Source organism: Mchenga conophoros, linkage group LG19, assembly GCF_057382185.1.
Source record: "Mchenga conophoros isolate Kocher_MC1m ecotype Shallow Benthic linkage group LG19, M_conophoros_male_GT1.1, whole genome shotgun sequence".
NCBI lineage: Eukaryota > Metazoa > Chordata > Actinopteri > Cichliformes > Cichlidae > Mchenga > Mchenga conophoros.
Genome location: NC_140544.1, coordinates 8,726,571 through 8,744,967, shown reverse-complemented (window position 1 = coordinate 8,744,967; position 18,397 = coordinate 8,726,571). Strand labels below are relative to the sequence as shown.

Below are 18,397 nucleotides of genomic sequence, written 5' to 3'. Positions count from 1 at the left end.
TAAATCAAAACAGGAAGAAGTTTTATTTTGACATTTGAAGAAAACGCGTGTCATTATTCAAAAGATTCAAATATGACATGTGACCTCAGAAAAAGGTTAAAGTTCAAACCCTGCAATAAATCAAATAAAAAACAAACAAACAACTTTTTATTTATCAACCGATTCAAAGTCCCGAAACACATTCAGTGTCTGAAATCAAAGGTTCAATAAAGTGATTGATTACCAAAGCGTTACCCAGAATGCAGCAGTGATAACGGCAGCTGCGGCCGGACCCTCACCATATCATTGAGTGTAACCATGACTACACAGAAGCTTTGAACCGGCCGTGTCCCCTCCCCCTGTGATGATGATGTCGATGATCTCGTCCTTTCTTTCGTATCGTATCTGTGAAAGAATAAATGAATGGTTCTGTTGGGCCCAGGTGGCTGATCCTGAAAGCCAATTGGATAGTAAGCTGAAGGTGATGCGATGGCCCACCTTTTGTTTTACATCTTGATCGCGGTGGGCAGACTCTCACTGGCTGTGTCCCAATTCAGGGTCTGCACGCTTGAAGTACGCATTTTAAGTGTGATTACGTCACCGCCACGCGACGGCTGTCCCAATTGGAAGTGTACTTCAAATGCATACTCCAAATGCGCCGTCGATTTCCCCAAATATCAAGCGTGGCCCGGTGCATGCTTCGTGGTCCCATATATCCCACAATTCATAGTGCGGCGGTGGGTGTGGATAATTTTGCCGCGAAATATGGCAGAAGGGAGCGGCCGAAGAGTGAACTGTCAAAAGTAAGTACTGAATATGATGTCAAGAATTTATGTGCGAATGTTTAATAATGAAGAACATTAAAACATTGCTGTTGGCCACATGTCGGCAAAGTGACATTAGTGATGTCTGTACTTTCAGCGTTAACTTGGTTGTAAAGCCATATATATATATATATATATATATATATATATATATATCATAATAATCTGACAATACTATAATATTGGCCATATTATATTTACATTACCACAGTGAGTTGACTTTAGTCTCATGAACAACATTAACTAATTGTTATTTACTAACTAATCTTAAATGACTGTTCAGCACAGAAATGAAGCCCAACAATCATGTTTTACAGTCCCGTGGTCTCAGCCTCAGATACTCAACTAAAGTGATGTCATGACAAAAATGAATGACCAACAAAACATTTTTTCTCCTTCATTTCTGTCACACAAAGCTGTATGTACCGTTTCTCACGGTTAGTTTCATGGTTGCTAGGCAACCTGAACAGCGCGACGAAGGCTAGACCATCCCATTTCACAAGCCTCTCACTTCCGCACTTCTCGTACTTATAGTACGCACCGTACGTAGTACGCGTAGTGTGCGTACTTCAAGCGTGCAGACCCTGAATTGGGACACAGCCATGGACTGGTCAGACACAGTGGCAGCTGAGCAGGTCTCCATGTGAGCTGGTGATGACTCTGACTCTGTGATTGGTCAGTCTCTGCAGGTCAGAGGTCAGCCGCAGCAAACGAGGACTCGGCTCAAAGATGACCCGGCTTGGGTCGCTCGGGTCAGGTCTGTAGTACGAGTCCAGAACCTCCAGAGTGTCTAGGCGCCGCAGTCGCTGCAGCTGCAGGAAGTCATCGTCAGACACGTGCTGGTGCCTGAAACAGCGACGGCAGGTTACCATGGAAATCATCATGACACTTACAACAGAGACACTGCGTGTGACGTGTCGGGCTCACCTTATCCGCAGCGTTTTCAGATGAGGGAACAGCTGTGGGAGGAGTCTGATGAGGTCGGACGACGAGCTCCAGGGCTCCAGGTGAAGATGCTCAAGCTGCGGTGCCCGGGCGGAGACCACCCGCAGGTCGTTGGGCTGCAGGTCCACACACAGCGTCAGGCTGAGCAGCGAGGTGGGCAGGAAGTCAGCGTACGATGCCAGGGGGTGGCCTCCTATTGAATATGCAGACATAAGAGAGATGCTCAGATAGACAAATACGAAGGGGGGAAACAGACACTCACCGTGAATGCTGAGGTTGGTTAGGTGTGGCAGTGACGTCAGCCACGTCTGCAGGTGACAGGTGGGTCCAGGTACGGAGTACAGGTGGAACACTGACAGGCTACGGAGGCGGGACAAAGGCTGCAGCGTTTCCTGTGTCACCACGGCGTCATAATTCAGCAGCTGCAAGTCCAGCAGCTGCAATGCGGCGTCACCTGCAGGACGATAAAACACACCTGAGCCATGTGACGTCTGATCTCGCCTGTCTCTGTTCCATCTCAGAGGTGAGGCAGGTCAGCAGGAAGGCAGAACACACCAGTGCCTAACCATCAAGATCAATAATCTAACTATTACATATCTCAGCGAGCGACTGATCCAGGTGTGCCAACCTGTGTGGTGGGCGGGGCTGAAGAAGTCGTGTGGAAGTGTCCTGTAGGTGATCATGGTCCAGGACAGGTGTGTGAGCTCGCTCAGGTGAGCGAGGACACCGCTGAGGGACGGGACCCTTAGGCTGCCGTCGTGGTGCAGCAGTAGCGAGGTCAGACACGTCAACTGACCAACGGTGGCCAACAGGTGAGAGGCAGAACAGGTGAGCTGCACGTTACAGAGGCTGAGCTGCGTCAGCTGCTGACTCAGAGGAAACAGGAAGTCCAGGTTCCTCAGCGGAATGGAACAGGAAGTGACGGACAGTCGCTGAAGCTGGCGGAACAGTCTGAGATCATCCACGCCCCCTTCTCTCCAGTCGTCCAGTCGCAGGCCGCAGAGCGACGGTAGCCAGGCGTGCAGCTGCTTCAGGTGCTTCCTCTTACCTGAGCGCAGCAGCACGTTGCCCACGTGCCTCTGAGCCAGGCTACGCCAGAACGAGCGGTTATAGCGCGAGAGGTTCTGCAGCACCACGCTGAAGCCCCTCCACAAGGGGCGGGACTTATCCAGCAGGTGTCTGAAGTATGAGCAGGTGCAGCGCATGCTCAGTTTGTCCCTCCAGGACAGAAAGCTGAACACCTTCAGCCACAACTCGGCCGGAAGCTGCAGCGCCATCTCTCACCTCCGATAATCGATCACGGAGCTACCTGAGCAGCGGCCCTAACGTCATCACAGCCGCAACACCGCCTTTTTGATTAGCTGAGATCGTGTCTATGGTCAGCTCTAACAGTTCTTCTTACTCTGCCTGCGCCTGCGTGATATTATTGATTATCGCCAGATTTTAAAAGATCTCCACAGAAAAAGAGAGTCAGTAAAAGTACGGCAGTCCCAGTGTTAGCGCAGGCGCAGTGACACTTACTTACAACATCCGGTCCCAGTGCTGACGTCACGGCCAGTAAGTTTCAGACGTTATTGCGCATGTCAGAGAATTGAAAAGGCTGCATCGTCAGTCACGTGTAAGAGCAGAAAATCAGTTTAAAGTCAGAACATTGCTTCTCGCGCACAGGTGAGTTTACCTGAGGAGTGCCGAGACCGGAAACCAGACACCCGCGGTCAAAGAAGACGACTGGAAGAAAAACCGCCGAAGAAGAAGCTGAGCGGGTGGAGCTGGTCGGAGCTGATCGATCAGATGGAAGGTGGGTGATTGATAATCGATCCACACGTGACTAACCAGCTGATCGATGGCACGCGCAGCAAAAGGTATCAGCTGACTGGCGGAAGCCTTTCCGTTATTAATCAGCGATCACGCGCTCAGGGTCAGAGCTTAGAGACCAAAACGACAACAAAGAGTGACGTCATATGTATACACCTGAGGTCCCTGTAGGATTTCACCTTTGCCTGGAGTCACGTGGACCATAAAGGTGGGCAGCTTGATATCGATTATTGACCAGCAGGAATCATTATCGCTTCAGACCGGCAGCGTTACCATGGTGAAATACCCCCTGACCCGGCTAAAGTCAGGTAAACCCTGAGTTAGCTGGATGAAGTGACCTCTGGCTGCAGTGGATGAGGTCAGTGAAGCCAGACAAGGCAAGAAATCCTGGATATGTTGGACTGGCTTCATGGTGGGTTAGGGTTAGTTACGGTTGACCTTTGACAGCTGAATGATGCAATGAGGTGACTTCCTGAAGGCTGCACATGTTAAAGTAGCATCATGTCTTTGATTGGTCAGTGACGAGGAGCCGCTCATATTTGTTTGTTTTTAATTTGCTTTACTTCATTTTATTAAAATTTTTGACATTTGTATGTTTTTTTTTTGTTTGTTTTTTTAAATGACTTTTTTTTTTTACAAAAAGTTTAGAAATGTTGTCACGTTCTGAGCTGTGAGATCACAGGAAGTGACAGAGGCCGCTGTGAGGCGGCGAGCTGCACGTTGAGAACCGAGGTTTACGCAGGTTTTATGGATTGTCTTGTGTCGCCTGCACGCTCTGTCACTAAAACCATCAACAACAAAATCACGTGACTCTGTTTTCAGGTGACATCTCAGTGACGTCAGCAAACAGGAAGTCTGCTGCGATCACAGGAAGTGCGAGAAAGATCAAAGACAACGCTGCCGACTGGCACAACATGATGCTGCGGTGGGACAGGTTGAATGAGGATGGCTTCATGGCGGTGGAGAGCATCATCAACATGAGGCGGTCAGTTTACTGATGATTTCAGGAATGCCAGGTGTTGATCGATCATGTGATTGATCGATCTGAAATCTGTTTTCAGTGCTCAGAGCGATCAGCTGCTGCTCAACAACTCTTCATCGCCTCCACCCTCTTCCTCATCACAGCACGTGGGCGGAGCCTCCGAGCTGCAGGACAAATGTCTCAAACTGCAGGAAATCGTTGACAAAATGGTGAAGCTTCAAAAAACTTTATTTACACTTAGTTTCAGAGACAAAAACAAAACACTGGTTCAGAATCCAATCAATAATCACACACACACACACACACACACACAGAGCAGCTCCATCAGTGATCAACAATCTGAGTGCGGAGAGTAAAAGCTCACACAGACCTTTCAAAAGAAAGTCTGTGTGAGTCTTTTATTGACCACTGAACAAAAGCTGATCAGTATTGATCTTGACTGAGCATGTGACACAGATTAAGGCTCCTCCTCCTTGGGCTGATGCGCACAACTGCTTTACGAAGTTAAACTGAATCTCAGTTTGTTGATTTAAAGTGATGCCATCATCAGGTTCACCTTTTCCCATCTTTCTCTGAGTGAGCTGGATCAGTTAAACCTGAACTCCCAGATAGAGCTAATCAAGCAAGATAATAATCAATAACAGGAATCAGGAAGGAGGCTATCAGTGTTCTGCTGGAGCCTCTGAGCATGCTCATATGACAAGCATTTTACACGTATCATGTGACCGATGAAGGAGCTCTGCTCTGATAGGCTGATCAGGTTTGATTCTGTTCATGAGGACGCGGCGTTTTCAGTGGGAGAAACATTTCGTCACTCTTCCAAGTGACAGAATCAACTTTTTGGGATTCGCTTACCTGGCTCATCGAGCATGCGTCAAGACCTCTAACACTGTGTGACATCATTTCTTGTTTCCTGTCAGGCTGCTGTGGTGACGAAGATGGCTCGTCTGATGACATCACAGCGTGGAGTAGAGGATCTGGAGGCGTTTCAGTTTGGAGCCGAAGGAAGAAAAACTCCTCTGTTTCACAGCTGGAGCACCAGCGAGTTTGGTGAGCAGCGTGGCTGATGGAAACCGTGTAGCAGCTAGGACTGGTCAGATGAAGCTTAATCTTAATTTTACGTTTCACTTTAAATCCGATGATTCAGCCACAGTTTACTGATGGAGCTGTGAGATTAGTTGCCCATAGCAACAGCCTCCAGCCAGATCCGCCCTCTACTCAGATTTTATTCAATTGTTTCTGCTGCGGTTTCTGCTAACACTAACAAATTCCATTAATTCTGCCATTATAGGATAAAAATGCTTAAATTGTGTCAACAATTATAATCTGATCTCATATCAACTTCATGATCAACGATGGCTGTCTGACAGTCATTGAGTAAAACACCAAAGTTTCCAACGATAAAAGACAAATGTGGCTCAGCTTTCACTCAGCTGCCCGCACGCTGAGCAGAGAAGGTTGAAGTCAGAGATGCAGAAGCTGTAAACGATCCAAATAGAGCCACGCGGGATGAGCTGGAACCGGATTCGGTCTGAATCTGTGATCCGAATCCATTTTGGATCTGTTCCGGAGCCTGCGATTCCTTGAAGCAGATCCAAACATGTCGAGGCTCAGACTCGGAACCTTTAAAATGTGGTTAGATGACATTCAGGGACTGAAATGTAATCCGATTACCAGGGCTTTAATAGTTTTGCAATTTTCATTAGTTTTTATTTTGATTTAGTGTTGACTTCAGATTTTCAATTTTATATCAGTTTTAATTAGTTTTTACCAATTGTTTGCTAGTTTAGTTTAGTTTTTATTTTTTTGAAAATCCTTAGTTTCAGTTTAGTTTTGATTAGTTTCAGTTATAGTTTTAGTTGTTTGCAATAATTAAGTGTAACAAAATCCCAGTTTCATCATATCAGTCATTCTCTTCTGCTTATCCTTGGGTATGTTGCTATTCCAGCTACCATACCCTGCACCCTGCACAGGTCGCCTGTCTGTCGCAGGGCTAACACGCAGAGACAGACAACTCACATTCCCACCTATGGGTTCTTTAAATAAATAAATAAATAAAAAATAAATAAATAAAGGCAGATGAACAACCATTGATACCAGGCAACTATAAAATGTATATCTTGGCCCCAATGAGACTATTAACTCTTGCAGCACCGGGTGTTCGTAATTTTGGTTCAAGTGAATTGATAAACTTTTTGAAGGCAATTGACTCACACAGTTATGTAGATATCCCCGTCCTGTTGTCTCGGGATGCATCACGCTGCCTTGCCTGGGGTTAGCTTCTGTTTTCTGGGGATGAGGGTTGAGTGTGCTCCCTTACCTTCTCAAGGTAAGCTAGGTTAGTCTTCTTGTGTGAGCTTTTCAAGTGCACTTTAAGGTTTGTGGGATTTTTTCCCTTTAGAAATGTCCCTCATAATTTGTCTCTTTCCACTACAAGACACTTGCTTTATCCAAAACACAGTCATACACAAAGTAATCCCAAATTGGACTCTGGCGCTTTCTCCCGATTTTTCCTGACATGATTCTGCGCGTGGACGGAGCAGCACAGACGACTCGACTAACGTACTGCCACCTGCTGGCATAATGAGACACGGCAAGAAAAAAAACCTGGAAACTAAACTTCATTTTCACCCTTGACTATTGTATGACACGCACACATCAATGAAAACTAAACACATTTTTGCTATAAATTCAGTTAAAAACAAAAAAAGGAAAACTAACTAAGATTATTTCCGTTAACAAAAATGTTTTTTCACTTCTAGTTTTCGTTATTTCGTTAACGATAATAACTTTGCCGATTACAATCAGACTGTCTGCGGCAGCCTTGAAACGTCACGGTCTCAGTTTAAGAGTCTAAAAGTCATCTGAGCTCATCTTCACTCAGATATTCTCCAGCGGTGACTATGATAAATGATCGATCGGTGATTAGAGTGTAACACAGTAAACGTTTGCAATGTAGGAAACTGACAGCGTCACTGTCCACAGAGTCACGGAGATGATAGATCTGTGATGTCATCACTGTCTCTGTCCTGATACATTGATTACTGATTGACTGTCAGAGCTTCGTGCTAAACACAAAAATAACAAACTAACATAAATGTGAGACTTCAGCGTTTGTAAAGACTTCTGCAGACTGTCTCCCCCGAGCTCCAACTTCATGAATCTGAGGTCAGTCAGCTGATTCAGGTGCAGCAGGAGGGGAGGAGTCAGGCAAAAAATACCTGCCAGCATACAGTTAGGTTCAGTGTTACCATGGTTACTGTCTCATAGTCGACGTTAACTCTCTTTCTCCCTCATCTCGAGGTTAAAAGACTCAGTTGTAACTGAACCTGCTTCCTGTAACGTGCCCCTGAGTGAGGCAGCACACTACCTGTCCTGTCGTGGAGCTGCATGCTGTGATCCCTTTGGGTGATTGTTTAATTTGTGTTTCAGGTGAAATCTCTCAGGTGCTGCTCGACTCGTTCCGTCAGGAGCTCCTCTTAAAGCAGACAATCCTACAGGAAGTGGCTCACACGGTGACCTCTGACCTCTGTATGGTCTTTCTGTCCTGCTGGCTCCATCAGCCGTTCATTCCCACGCAGAGCAGACTCAGGCTGGAGGCGTTGCTGCTGGAGACTGGGCACCGCCCACTGTGAGACCATCAGCCCTGTTGGAGATGAAGCACATGAAAGAGTCGCAACAGAGGAACGCCAGACTGATGAGTGACTCTATTGATCATCCATTAAACCTGATGCAGGTGTGACCCTGGCTCCACCTCGATGAAGGAGACTCACTCAGCCCCTTTTTTGTTTGAGATCACAGGCAATAAACTGATCAACACGTGACCTGTCATCAGCACAGCGGAGCTCACCTGTCGCCTCACCTGTACTTGTGTGGCTTAATTCTGATGACATCATTAATATTAAACATCTCCACAAAGAACTTACCCGCTCAAGGGTTTGGTTGCCGTGGCGATGTTATGTTTGAAGCGTTTTTGTTTTTTCTTGTTACATCACGGATTGATGGCAAGTTTGTTCAAACCGGAAGCGACACACCTGGTCAGACTCTGCATGAGCCACCTATAGCGATGGCGTCTGGGTGCTGAAGCCCACAGCCCGCCCTTTATGGATGTGATGTGTTTATGTGCCTGAAATAAAGACGGAGGTCTTTGTACACATGAAAAGTGTACAATAAAGTTGTTTCAAATCTGCTGTGTGTGTTTTAAATTTTCAGTGGAAGCACAAGGTGGACATCCCTGGTTAGAGGGTTGACAGGTGTGTGCGTGAGAACACAGACGCTTTGAGGTGGGTGGAGTTCAGCTTAGTTTATTGGGAGGAACAGGAAACACTCGAACAGGACAACGTTTTTTCCCTCTGTTCTCGTGTCGGTTCTCCGAATGTTCTCATCCCGTTTGGAGAACGTGTTGTGTGAATTTTATAAAAAGTAATAAAATAGTGCAACTTTTTAAACTTTATCTACATATGAACATCCAACGGATCACTTCACGGTCAACGAGTCCAGACACAAAGTTTACACATTCACAGCCAATCAGGAGTCCAGGAAACCAGGGAGGCTGCTGATGACATCATCACAGGTGGCACTAAACGAGCCAATCAGATGCACTGTACAGAGCCCGGAGTCTGCAGAACACGCTACTGCACCTGGATGAAGGTGAAACCACCTGTCGCCATGACGCCATCCCTCTGGTTTCTGAAGTCATGGCGAACATCATCAACAGGAGCTTCAGTCTGAACCAGAAATGACCGGACCTAAGTTTCCAGGTACGGTCTGGGGTCAGGTTAACGGAGTTGTTCGTCCTGTTGTCCTCAGCAGGGTGGAGTCAGAGCAGGCGCCCCCTGCAGGTGGCAGTGTTTACTACAGCTGTAAAGTCCAGCAGAAACCTGAGGGGGGCGCCGAAGGTGCAGGATGGTGTCACGTACGTCTGTCTGCAGCACTGCCTCACTCCACCTTACAAGTCAGCGTGGTACAGACCAGGTGCTGGTTCCGGTCCAGGTGTTTACTGGGGGGCTTTGGCTCCGTCGGACGCCTCAATGCCCAGCAGGGCCTGGACCGCCTCCAGCGGCACGCCCTCCGGGGTCTGAATGTGCATGGTGGTTCCATCTGGCCCGTTAACGATCACAATCCCGTCTGAGCCCGGTTCTGCCAGCTGCACCGTCAGCCCCTCCGTCTGGATGTAGATCTCCTCGCCCTCCTGCACCTCTTTGGCCTCCGTGGGGCCCAACTCAGGGTGGGAGGGGCTTAGAGTCTGGATCAGGCTGGATTCAGGGTTGATGACAGATCCGGCTGTAGGGGTGGGCTCAGATGACTTTGTGTTCGTGGGGTCACTGGGACCTGAACCCAGAGCTTTCTCCAGCTCCGTCACCCGGGGTCCGATGTCTGTCGAGCTTGACGCCTGATCCTGGTGGACGTCATGGTCCTCACCTGGGGTCACTTCCATAGGGGTGTCAGGGGGCGGGGCCTGTGAGGAGCTGTGAGAAACACATTGCAGTGCAGTGAGACAGGAGCGCTTTCCAGAAGTGACCTCACCTGAACTCGATTTTCTAGAAATGGCCGAGTAAAAATACATTCGCCACATTACGGAAACCCTGACCTCACAGGTAACCTGTGATCACATCGTCACCTCAGGGCGTGGCTACCACGCACATGTACTCAGCAAACAGGAGGTAGAGACAGCTCACCCGGAGGAGTCAGCAGAGACTGTCAACAGTCTGGTTCCCTCTGGAATCACGAGAGGAGCGACAGAGACCGAGCAGGACTTCAGAGGGGTCACAGAGGTCACCGCGGTCCCACCTGGTCGGACGACATGCAGAGAGATTAAGAAAGCAGAGATAGATGTTTTATCTGTAATTTAGCTGTAGATTAGGACATTCCAGCCATACCTGTTTTTGGCGTCTCGAGGCCATTGTGATGCACGGGGACGCTGTTCTCCATCTTGAACCTCTTGGATGGCGGCAGCATCTTAGAGTTCTGGGAAGGAGACTGATGCGGATTAGAACCGTACCTCTAATCTTCAGGTAAACCTCAGTGAGAAGCTGTGGTCGACCTCATTGTCAGCTACGACTCTAAAGCTGTGATTGGCTGCTTAGACTGACCGCCCGACCGTGCGGGGACGTAGGCTTATCTTGTTATAACAACTTGGATGCAGGTGTGCTTACCTCCATGTATCGCACGTTCTTATTTGTTGAACTGGAGCCAGGAGACGCTCCAGGAACCACCTTCATCCTGTTCACCTCGTCCAGGATCCCTAGAGACCTGGCCACCTGAAACACAGCACGGTCTGGGTCACCTGTACGCCGCAGGGTCCACTTGTAACAGGCGTTCTGATGTCAGCATGGGCCTCACCTCTATGTTCCTGATTTCCAGGGGCGTGGCTCCACCCTGCGGGCTGCTGATGTAATCCTGGGCGGCCTGCCTCACCTGAGCCTGCAGGGACTCGAACTCACGGTAAATGTCTGGGAAATGAGTTCGACCCGGACCGCCGCGCTCCACCTGGAACAGCCAGGGCACATGATACACTGCAATAGCTGCACATCATTTACAGAGAAAATAAGAGTCAGTGCGATGAGAGAGCAGCTCAGTTTAAACTGTCAGCTGTTTGGAATAACATGCTCCACTGTCTTGTGCTCACATAATTTGCTCTGGCATTAATAAAGTATTCTGATTCTGAGCCCCTGATGATGTCACAGATCCTGGCAGGTGTGGATAAAGGTTTGTCCTTCGTGTGTGCGTACCTTTGCCAGCATTAGCTCCCACAGACTCATCACTTTGGTCAGACGAGGAAGAACGATGTCCATCAGCTCCTCATCCTCGCACTGCTCCACCACCTGTGAGCGACGTGATAGGACACTCAGGTGTTAGCGCATTAGGTGACTACACATAAATCAATATTTTTGAAGACCTTTACTCTGAAAGGAGCTGCTTCCTCCACCTTACCTCCTCTAGACGCTCTCGTCTTCTCTCTACCTGCTGCTCTGCTGTTACCATGGTAACACCCAACTTTGGAGGTCGACCACGACGACCTCTCCTACTCACGAGGCCCACAGTCACCTGCGAAAAATGAGCAATCAGATTCACCTGAGTGCTAACAGAGCAGGACGAGGTTTCTGTGCAAACTACTGTACAGGTGAGCTCACCTGGACAAGTGACAGATGTAGTCAAAGCTCTAATAAGAGTTGAACAAAGGTCTATTTACAGCAAAGCATCCCCGACAGCGCGTGAGGTCGCATATTGTGCCGTTTGTCCCATCGCAGACACCGTACAAAGAATGATTACTGTGTTTTGCCATTTTGTAGGACGATACTACTTTGTTGCTTTTATTTTGAAGGCAAGATTTATCCTTTTTCAATTCAAGTGTGTCTGTGCGTGCATGAATGCAGCTTCACTGTAAATGTGTCAGAGCCCATGTTTCTGAGAAATGTGAGTTTTCTGAGAGATGAAAGTACTTTAGTTTGAATTAGAGCTGGGCGATAGAACGATCACGATATGTGTTGCGAAATAACTTTTTCTCGATAGAAAAATTTAACTATTGTGATAGGCCTCGTCTCTTGTCCTCTTAAAAAAAAAAAAAAAAAGAACAGCCAATCCAAATTAAGTAGTGCAGAGCCAAACCAATCACAGCCGCAGCGTCACGTGACTTGTTACGTACAGCACAAGTGCCAAGCCGCACATGTGTATTTGTTTGGGAAGCAGCCAGCCGCCGTGCCGCCCGGGTAATGGAGGAAACGAGTGTGGCGACTAGAGAAAAATCAACTGAGCGTGAGCGAAGAGAAAACCGATGATGGTTCCAATGCGGAGAGATTGTCGAACGGAAGAGCCAAAGAAGTTCCGTAGTGTGAAGGTATTTCAGCTATTTCAAGTCTGACAAAAAACAGAGTAGCGCGCACTGTAAATGTGCCGAAAGCAAGTCTGGAAATACAATAAAGCGGTGCATGCTCAGGCTCTGACTGGAAGCGCTAATTCGTCATTCGTCTTTTGTCAGACTAAAGTAACTGTTAAAACTGTTTGAAAAGCTCAGCTATACAACGAGGGGAGATTGAGAATTTCCTTTTAGTTCTCAGTTTATTTGATATTGACAAAAGTTAGTCAATTTTGTCTGTTCTTCTGTAAAACAAACTAAGATTTATTTTTAGAATTAATATTTTGTTTCTAAGTGGAATTGACAATTTAGTCTGTTTCATTTGTTCTATTTTGAAACTTAAACGCTTTAGCGGCTGCCTTTTGTGTAGTTTGCAATATTTGCCTTTATCTGAAAAAGTCTCATGTTCCTTAAGTACATCTACCCTGTTGAACTTATTATGGGAAATAAATATTTAAATCAAAACAAGCTGCTGATTATTTCACATTTTACTTGTGAGCAACGGCACATTTAAATCTTACAAATATAGTTATTTGGCTTATATCGTGATAGATATTGTTATCGCCTGGAAATTAAAAAAAAAACATATCGTGATATGAAGAAAATATTATATCGCCCAGCTCTATTTTGAATTGGGATAAAGCACACCTGGAACACCAGGTGAAGTGACAAAGGAGCAGGCAGCAGTGCACTCTCTGCCAGGGACCTCTGAAGCACACGCAAGGTGAAGTGAGTGAACTGAAGCGGGTTACAAAGCAGCAGTTGTTTGTGCCAGGAGTAAAAATGAACTGAGTCACAGCTGGAGTTTTGTTCTTCACTCAAAGAGGAAGAAGCTTCTGCTTCGCAGTGTCACCTGTGTGCTCTCCACTGCAGACATTGAGCCCGACTGTAATGTTGCAGGGAGCAAATTTCTCTCCCTGAACAAGAACAAAGAGCTGAAAAGCTGAAGTCCTTCAACTACAACAGAACAGCGACGGCACTTTCACAGTCTGGGAACGATGATGACCGGCTAGCTGTAACATGAACTCTCACCGGCAGCCGTTCATCACTTTCATACTCCATGAGCAATCTCACCTTAGGAGGCGGCCCCAGTGACCGTCCCCGCCCTCGTCCCCGCCCCCTGCCTCGCCCTCGTCCTCGGGGACGGCCGGGGCCCCGATGATGGAGGCCTCTGAGTCCTACAGCTGCTGCTGGACCCCCCTCCACCTGCAGACGGACAACAGTCAGCTTACTGTCGACAGCTGTTATTATCCTGAATGTTTGATCTCCAGAAAGGGCTAACCAGCCATAATTAGCTGGTTAGTTAACAGCTTATTAACTGTACAGACAATAAGAAAATAAACTGTAGGATGACAGATCTCTGCTGTGATTGGTGGATGATTTCTCACTTTATTTGTTGCCGTGGCCGCAGGTTTGTCATCCTTATTTTTCTCCTCCTCCTCCTCCTCCTCCTCATTGACGCCGACTGTTGCCGTTTCCTCTGATTGGCTGTTGTCTGGAAGGGGGTGCGGTGTGTTCCCCGGTGGGTCGCCAGGTGGCTCTGGCTCCCCGTGGGTCGGGTTCAGTTTGTAGTGGCGGTTCAGGCCGCCAGCACCGATGTAGGCCTTGTCGCAGGTCTGGCAGCGGTGGGACCGAGACTTGTGGCTGTAGGTGAGGGAGCTGCCGGGCGTGGCACCATCCTTCCTGCTGCCCTCGCCGTCCTCCTCCTCCACGCTCATGTCAGAGTAGTCGTCTGAGTCGGACTGGTGACTTTCGGCGAGGTCCTCTGTCTTTATGAACTTGTAGTCTTTGGCTTTGTACTTCGGTGGTCTGGAGACCCGCCCGGACCGGGTTTGGACCTTCATTGCTTTTTTCTCCCTCTTCTTTGCCTTCTTCTCCTTCTCTTTTTGCTCACTTCTGTCCTTAGTGGGAGGGGCTGTAGAGGGCGTGGCCACCGTGACACATTGTGCAGCAGGCGCGGCGGTCTGTACTGGGACTGTCGTGACTGTGACAGGTGGTTTAATGGGACTTTTACGGGCAGCAGTCATCGTGCCGTTAGCAGGTGTTTTAATTAATGGAAAGCTAACAGTTTTAGCCACAGTAGTGGGTGGAGTCTTAATTATTGAAGGGATTGGGGTCTTAACAGTGGGTGCCGTGGACACTCTGATTGGTGTTGCCGTGGGTTTCTGACCTACGCTGGAGGCAACTGATGCCGTCTGGCCTGTCAGCTTGTGGACCAATGGTAGCAGTGAGCCGACCACGGGGGCGGGGCTCTGTAGCAGCAGCTGGATGGGCGGGTCTCCAGGATTCTGCTGCAGGAAGAACTGCTGACCCTCCTGACCAACCACGGGCTGGATGTGGATAATCTGAGTGCTGCTCACGCTGCCATTGGCTGACAGCTTCACTTGCGGCTGAGTGACCGACTTCTGCTGGGTGGCGGAGCCAGGCTTCACTTCCTGTTTGGGAGGCACCTGGATCTGGATCCTAACGGGCTCCGACTGGAAGGACAGACACACAGAAAGTAGATCAAAACACACGATGAGTGTGATTATTCAGAGATTTTTTACCGTGGCAACATTAAGATCACAAACTGAGTCGATGAAGAAGTTGGTTTAAGGATTCCTGAAGAGTGTATGGATAATGAAAATGGACTGATGAGTTCTTATGTCAGTGTGAAGCATTTAAAAGTTCTAAGGGCTCCAAATGTGAAAATTCACAACCAAACCCATTTTTTATGTTTCTGAACCTGAAGTTGAAAAACTAACCGTGTGGTTAAGTAAACAGCAGGTAAACATGTTCATAAACATGGAGACGGCAGCCCACTGCGAGCTGCTGCTGTCACGCCTCACCTGCATCACCTGTCCAGGCCCCAATCGAGTTGGACTTTCTCAGCATGGATCTTCCTCCATGTAGCTCTTCATTTGCAATTCCACTCCCATCACACTGCTTTCTGCTTTCCAACTTCCCTCTGTCACTGATATTTCAGATTTCATCTGTAATTCAAAACCTTCTCCTTGTCAGCGAGACCCCATTCCTACAGTTCTGGTCAAGGCCTGTCTACCCTCTTTGCTTCCCCTCATACAGTGATGTCAATACGTATTTGATCACCCTGTGATTTTGCAAGTTCTCTTACTTAGAAATCATGGAGGGGTCTACAATTTTCAGCATAGGTGCATTTCCATTGTGAGAGACAGAATCTAAAAAGAAAAAATCCAAAAATCACATTGTATGATTTTTGAACAATTTATTTGTGAATTACTGTGTCACGTATTTGACCACTTGCTTATCAGCCAGATTTCTGACCCTCAAAGACCTGTTATTTTGCTTTCAAATAGTCCAGCTACACTCTACACTCATAGCGCGGCTCAGCCAAACTCCAGTTTGCGCCAATGGCGGCCGCCACTAAGATTTAAAATTAATCATCTACAGGGTGGGCCATTTATATGGATACACCGTAATAACATGGGAATGGTTGGTGATATTAAAGTCCTGTTTGTGGCACATTAGTATATGTGAGGGGGCAAACTCCTCAAGATGGGTGGTGACCATGGGGGCCAATTAGAAGTCGGCCATCTTGGATACAACTTTTGTTTTTTCAATAGGAAGAGGGCCATGTGACACATCAAACTTATTGGTAATGTCACAAGAAAAACAATGGTGTGCTTGGTTTCAACGTAAATGTATTCTTTCATGAGTTATCTATAAGTGTCTCATTGTTCACAGCCATTGACATGTCGAAGAGGTTAACACGTGAGGAGCGGATCGAAATTGTGTTGATATCTGGTGAACGCAGTAACCGGGTCATTGCAGCAGATTTCAATGCAAGACACCCTACGAGACCACCCATCTCCCATGCTACAGTTAGCAAACTGCTTGCTAAGTTTCGTGAAACTGGTTCAGTGTTGGATTTGCCAAAATGTGGACGCAAGAAAACTGTCACTAATGAAGAAACATCAGTGGCTGTCCTAGCTTCATTCAGCAAGAGCCCACAGCGTAGCACTCGCTGCATGTCACTGGAGAGTGGCATTAGTCAAACATCCCTTCAGCGGGTATTAGCTACTCACAAATGGCACCCTTACAAACTCCAGCTACTGCAGCATCTCAACGAGGATGACCCAGATCGGCGCACACAATTTGCAGAATGGGCAAAACAAAAATTGGAACAGGACCCTCAGTTCACACAGAAGATTCTGTTCAGTGATGAGGCAAACTTTTATGTGAATGGTGAAGTTAACAAACAAAACCACCGCTATTGGTCTGACACTAACCCACATTGGATGGATCCCTCCAAGACTGTTGGAACAACAAAAGTGATGGTTTGGTGTGGTATGTGGGGTACAACGATAGTGGGTCCATTCTTCATCAATGGAAACCTCAAGGTCACTGGATATTTGAAATTGCTACATGATGATGTGTTTCCCTCTTTATGCACTGAAGCTGGCATGTTCCCTGAGTTTTTCCAGCAAGATGGTGCACCACCACATTATGGGTGCCAGGTCCGAGCATTCCTAGATGAACAGTTTCCTGGAAAGTGGATTGGTCGTCGTGGGCCAGTTGAATGGCCCCCAAGGTCTCCCGATCTGACCCCCTTAGACTTTTGTCTTTGGGGTCATCTAAAGGCAATTGTCTATGGTGTGAAGATACGAGATGTGCAGCACCTGAAACTACGGATACTGGATGGCTGTGCTGGCATTTCTCCTGCGGTGTTGCTATCAGTGTGTGAAGAGTGGGAGAAGAGTGTTGCATTGACAATCCAAAACAATGGGCAGCACATTGAACACATTTTATAAGTGGTCAGAAACTTGTAAATAACTCATGAAAGAATAAAGTTACGTTGAAACCAAGCACACCATTGTTTTTCTTGTGACATTACCAATAAGTTTGATGTGTCACATGGCCCTCTTCCTATTGAAAAAACAAAAGTTGTATCCAAGATGGCCGACTTCTAATTGGCCCCCATGGTCACCACCCATCTTGAGGAGTTTGCCCCCTCACATATACTAATGTGCCACAAACAGGACTTTAATATTACGGTGTATCCATATAAATGGCCCACCCTGTATTCTTAACTTACCACTGGAACTGTTCCTGTTTCCTTCAAAGTTGCTGCCGTCACCCCAATATTGAAAAAAAAAAACAACAAAAAAAACAAACAAAAACAAAACGAGTCTAGACCTCATAAATTTTGACAATTTTTGTCCTTTTTCCAATCTACCATTCCTCTCAAAAATTCTCAAGAAGATAGTTGCCACAACTCCACTCACACTTAACTAACAATAATCTGTATGAATAGTTCCAGTCTGGTTTTCTGGTTTAATTATGATTCTGCTCTCCCCCCATCCTCCCTCACCCTCTGTTTAGCCGAACTAAATTCATGGTTCTCTTCTAATTTTCTTAAACTCAACAGTAACAAATCCGAGCTTATCTTGGTCGGCTCTAAATCAACATTATCCAGAACCAACAGTTTCTCTATTACAATCAATACTCAATCAAAAAATAAAACTCCATTTCTTCCTCTGTGAAAAGCTTGGGTGTCATCCTCGACAGTACTCTATCTTTCAATTCCCACATCAATAATGTCACTCGGTCTGCATATTTTCAATTGTGCAACATTAATCGTCGCCGTCCTTTTCTCACCCCACATGCCGCTGCCATTCTTGTCCATAGCCTTGCTTCTTTTTGGTCTTACTCAAAAATCCATCCACAAGCTCCAATGGGTCCAGAACTCTGCTGCCCGTATTATCATCAGGACCCCTTCTATCCATCACATCACTCCTGTCTTGCAGCAGCTTCATTGGCTCCCGGTCAAATATCGCATCAATTTCAAAATGCTTCTGTATACATTTAAGGCTATTCGACATCTCTCCCTCTCTCTGATTTGGTTCAGATCACCATTCCATCTCGGTGTCTTAGATCTTCTTCTCTCTCTGTCCCCTCTCCCCGTCTTGCCACCATGGGGAGCAGGGCTTTCAGCTGCTCGACTCTGGAACTCCCTTCCTCCTGATATAAGAAATATCA

The 18,397-nt window shown here is 47.1% G+C and overlaps 3 protein-coding genes across 8 annotated transcripts in view; 1 reads left to right on the top strand and 2 right to left on the bottom strand.

The window, feature by feature from the left end:
• On the bottom strand, positions 1-3,293 carry LOC146551669 (uncharacterized). Of its 3 annotated transcripts, none has more exons than XR_014890026.1 (4): positions 2,377-3,293; positions 1,731-2,202; positions 478-1,649; positions 1-384 (listed from the first exon to the last, which is right to left on the bottom strand). XR_014890026.1 is itself a non-coding variant. In XM_085257962.1 (4 exons), exons 1-4 carry the CDS (start codon positions 3,023-3,025, stop codon positions 1,415-1,417), a joined length of 1,287 nt encoding a protein of 428 aa, XP_085114088.1. In that variant the 5' UTR covers positions 3,026-3,288; the 3' UTR covers positions 1-1,414. The 3 variants fall into 3 exon arrangements, 2 of the variants coding, with proteins under 2 accessions (XP_085114088.1, XP_085114087.1); XM_085257962.1 differs by having other exon boundaries at positions 1-1,649; positions 1,731-1,941; positions 2,011-2,202; positions 2,377-3,288; XM_085257961.1 differs by having other exon boundaries at positions 1-1,649.
• cinp (cyclin dependent kinase 2 interacting protein) lies at positions 2,761-8,733 on the top strand. Of its 4 annotated transcripts, XM_085257966.1 has the most exons (6): positions 2,761-3,305; positions 3,417-3,546; positions 4,386-4,548; positions 4,625-4,754; positions 5,466-5,595; positions 7,978-8,733. In XM_085257966.1, the coding sequence occupies exons 2-6, from the start codon at positions 3,540-3,542 to the stop codon at positions 8,178-8,180; spliced, it is 633 nt and encodes a 210-aa protein (XP_085114092.1). In that variant the 5' UTR covers positions 2,761-3,305; positions 3,417-3,539; the 3' UTR covers positions 8,181-8,733. The 4 variants fall into 4 exon arrangements, with proteins under 4 accessions (XP_085114092.1, XP_085114091.1, XP_085114093.1 ...); XM_085257965.1 differs by lacking the exon at positions 2,761-3,305 and having other exon boundaries at positions 3,313-3,546; XM_085257967.1 differs by lacking the exons at positions 2,761-3,305; positions 3,417-3,546 and adding an exon at positions 3,558-3,771.
• A 100-nt stretch (positions 8,734-8,833) lies between these two features.
• znf839 (zinc finger protein 839) overlaps positions 8,834-18,397 on the bottom strand; it is an 11,626-nt gene continuing 2,062 nt past the window's right edge. The window contains exons 2-10 of the mRNA XM_085257960.1: positions 13,789-14,877; positions 13,475-13,606; positions 11,479-11,592; positions 11,277-11,369; positions 10,888-11,034; positions 10,701-10,805; positions 10,425-10,512; positions 10,224-10,335; positions 8,834-10,013 (exon numbers count right to left, since the gene is read on the bottom strand). Of these exons, the coding sequence (XP_085114086.1) occupies positions 9,542-10,013; positions 10,224-10,335; positions 10,425-10,512; positions 10,701-10,805; positions 10,888-11,034; positions 11,277-11,369; positions 11,479-11,592; positions 13,475-13,606; positions 13,789-14,877 (2,352 nt within the window). The 3' untranslated portion in view covers positions 8,834-9,541. The remainder of the gene's footprint in view (positions 10,014-10,223; positions 10,336-10,424; positions 10,513-10,700; positions 10,806-10,887; positions 11,035-11,276; positions 11,370-11,478; positions 11,593-13,474; positions 13,607-13,788; positions 14,878-18,397) is intronic.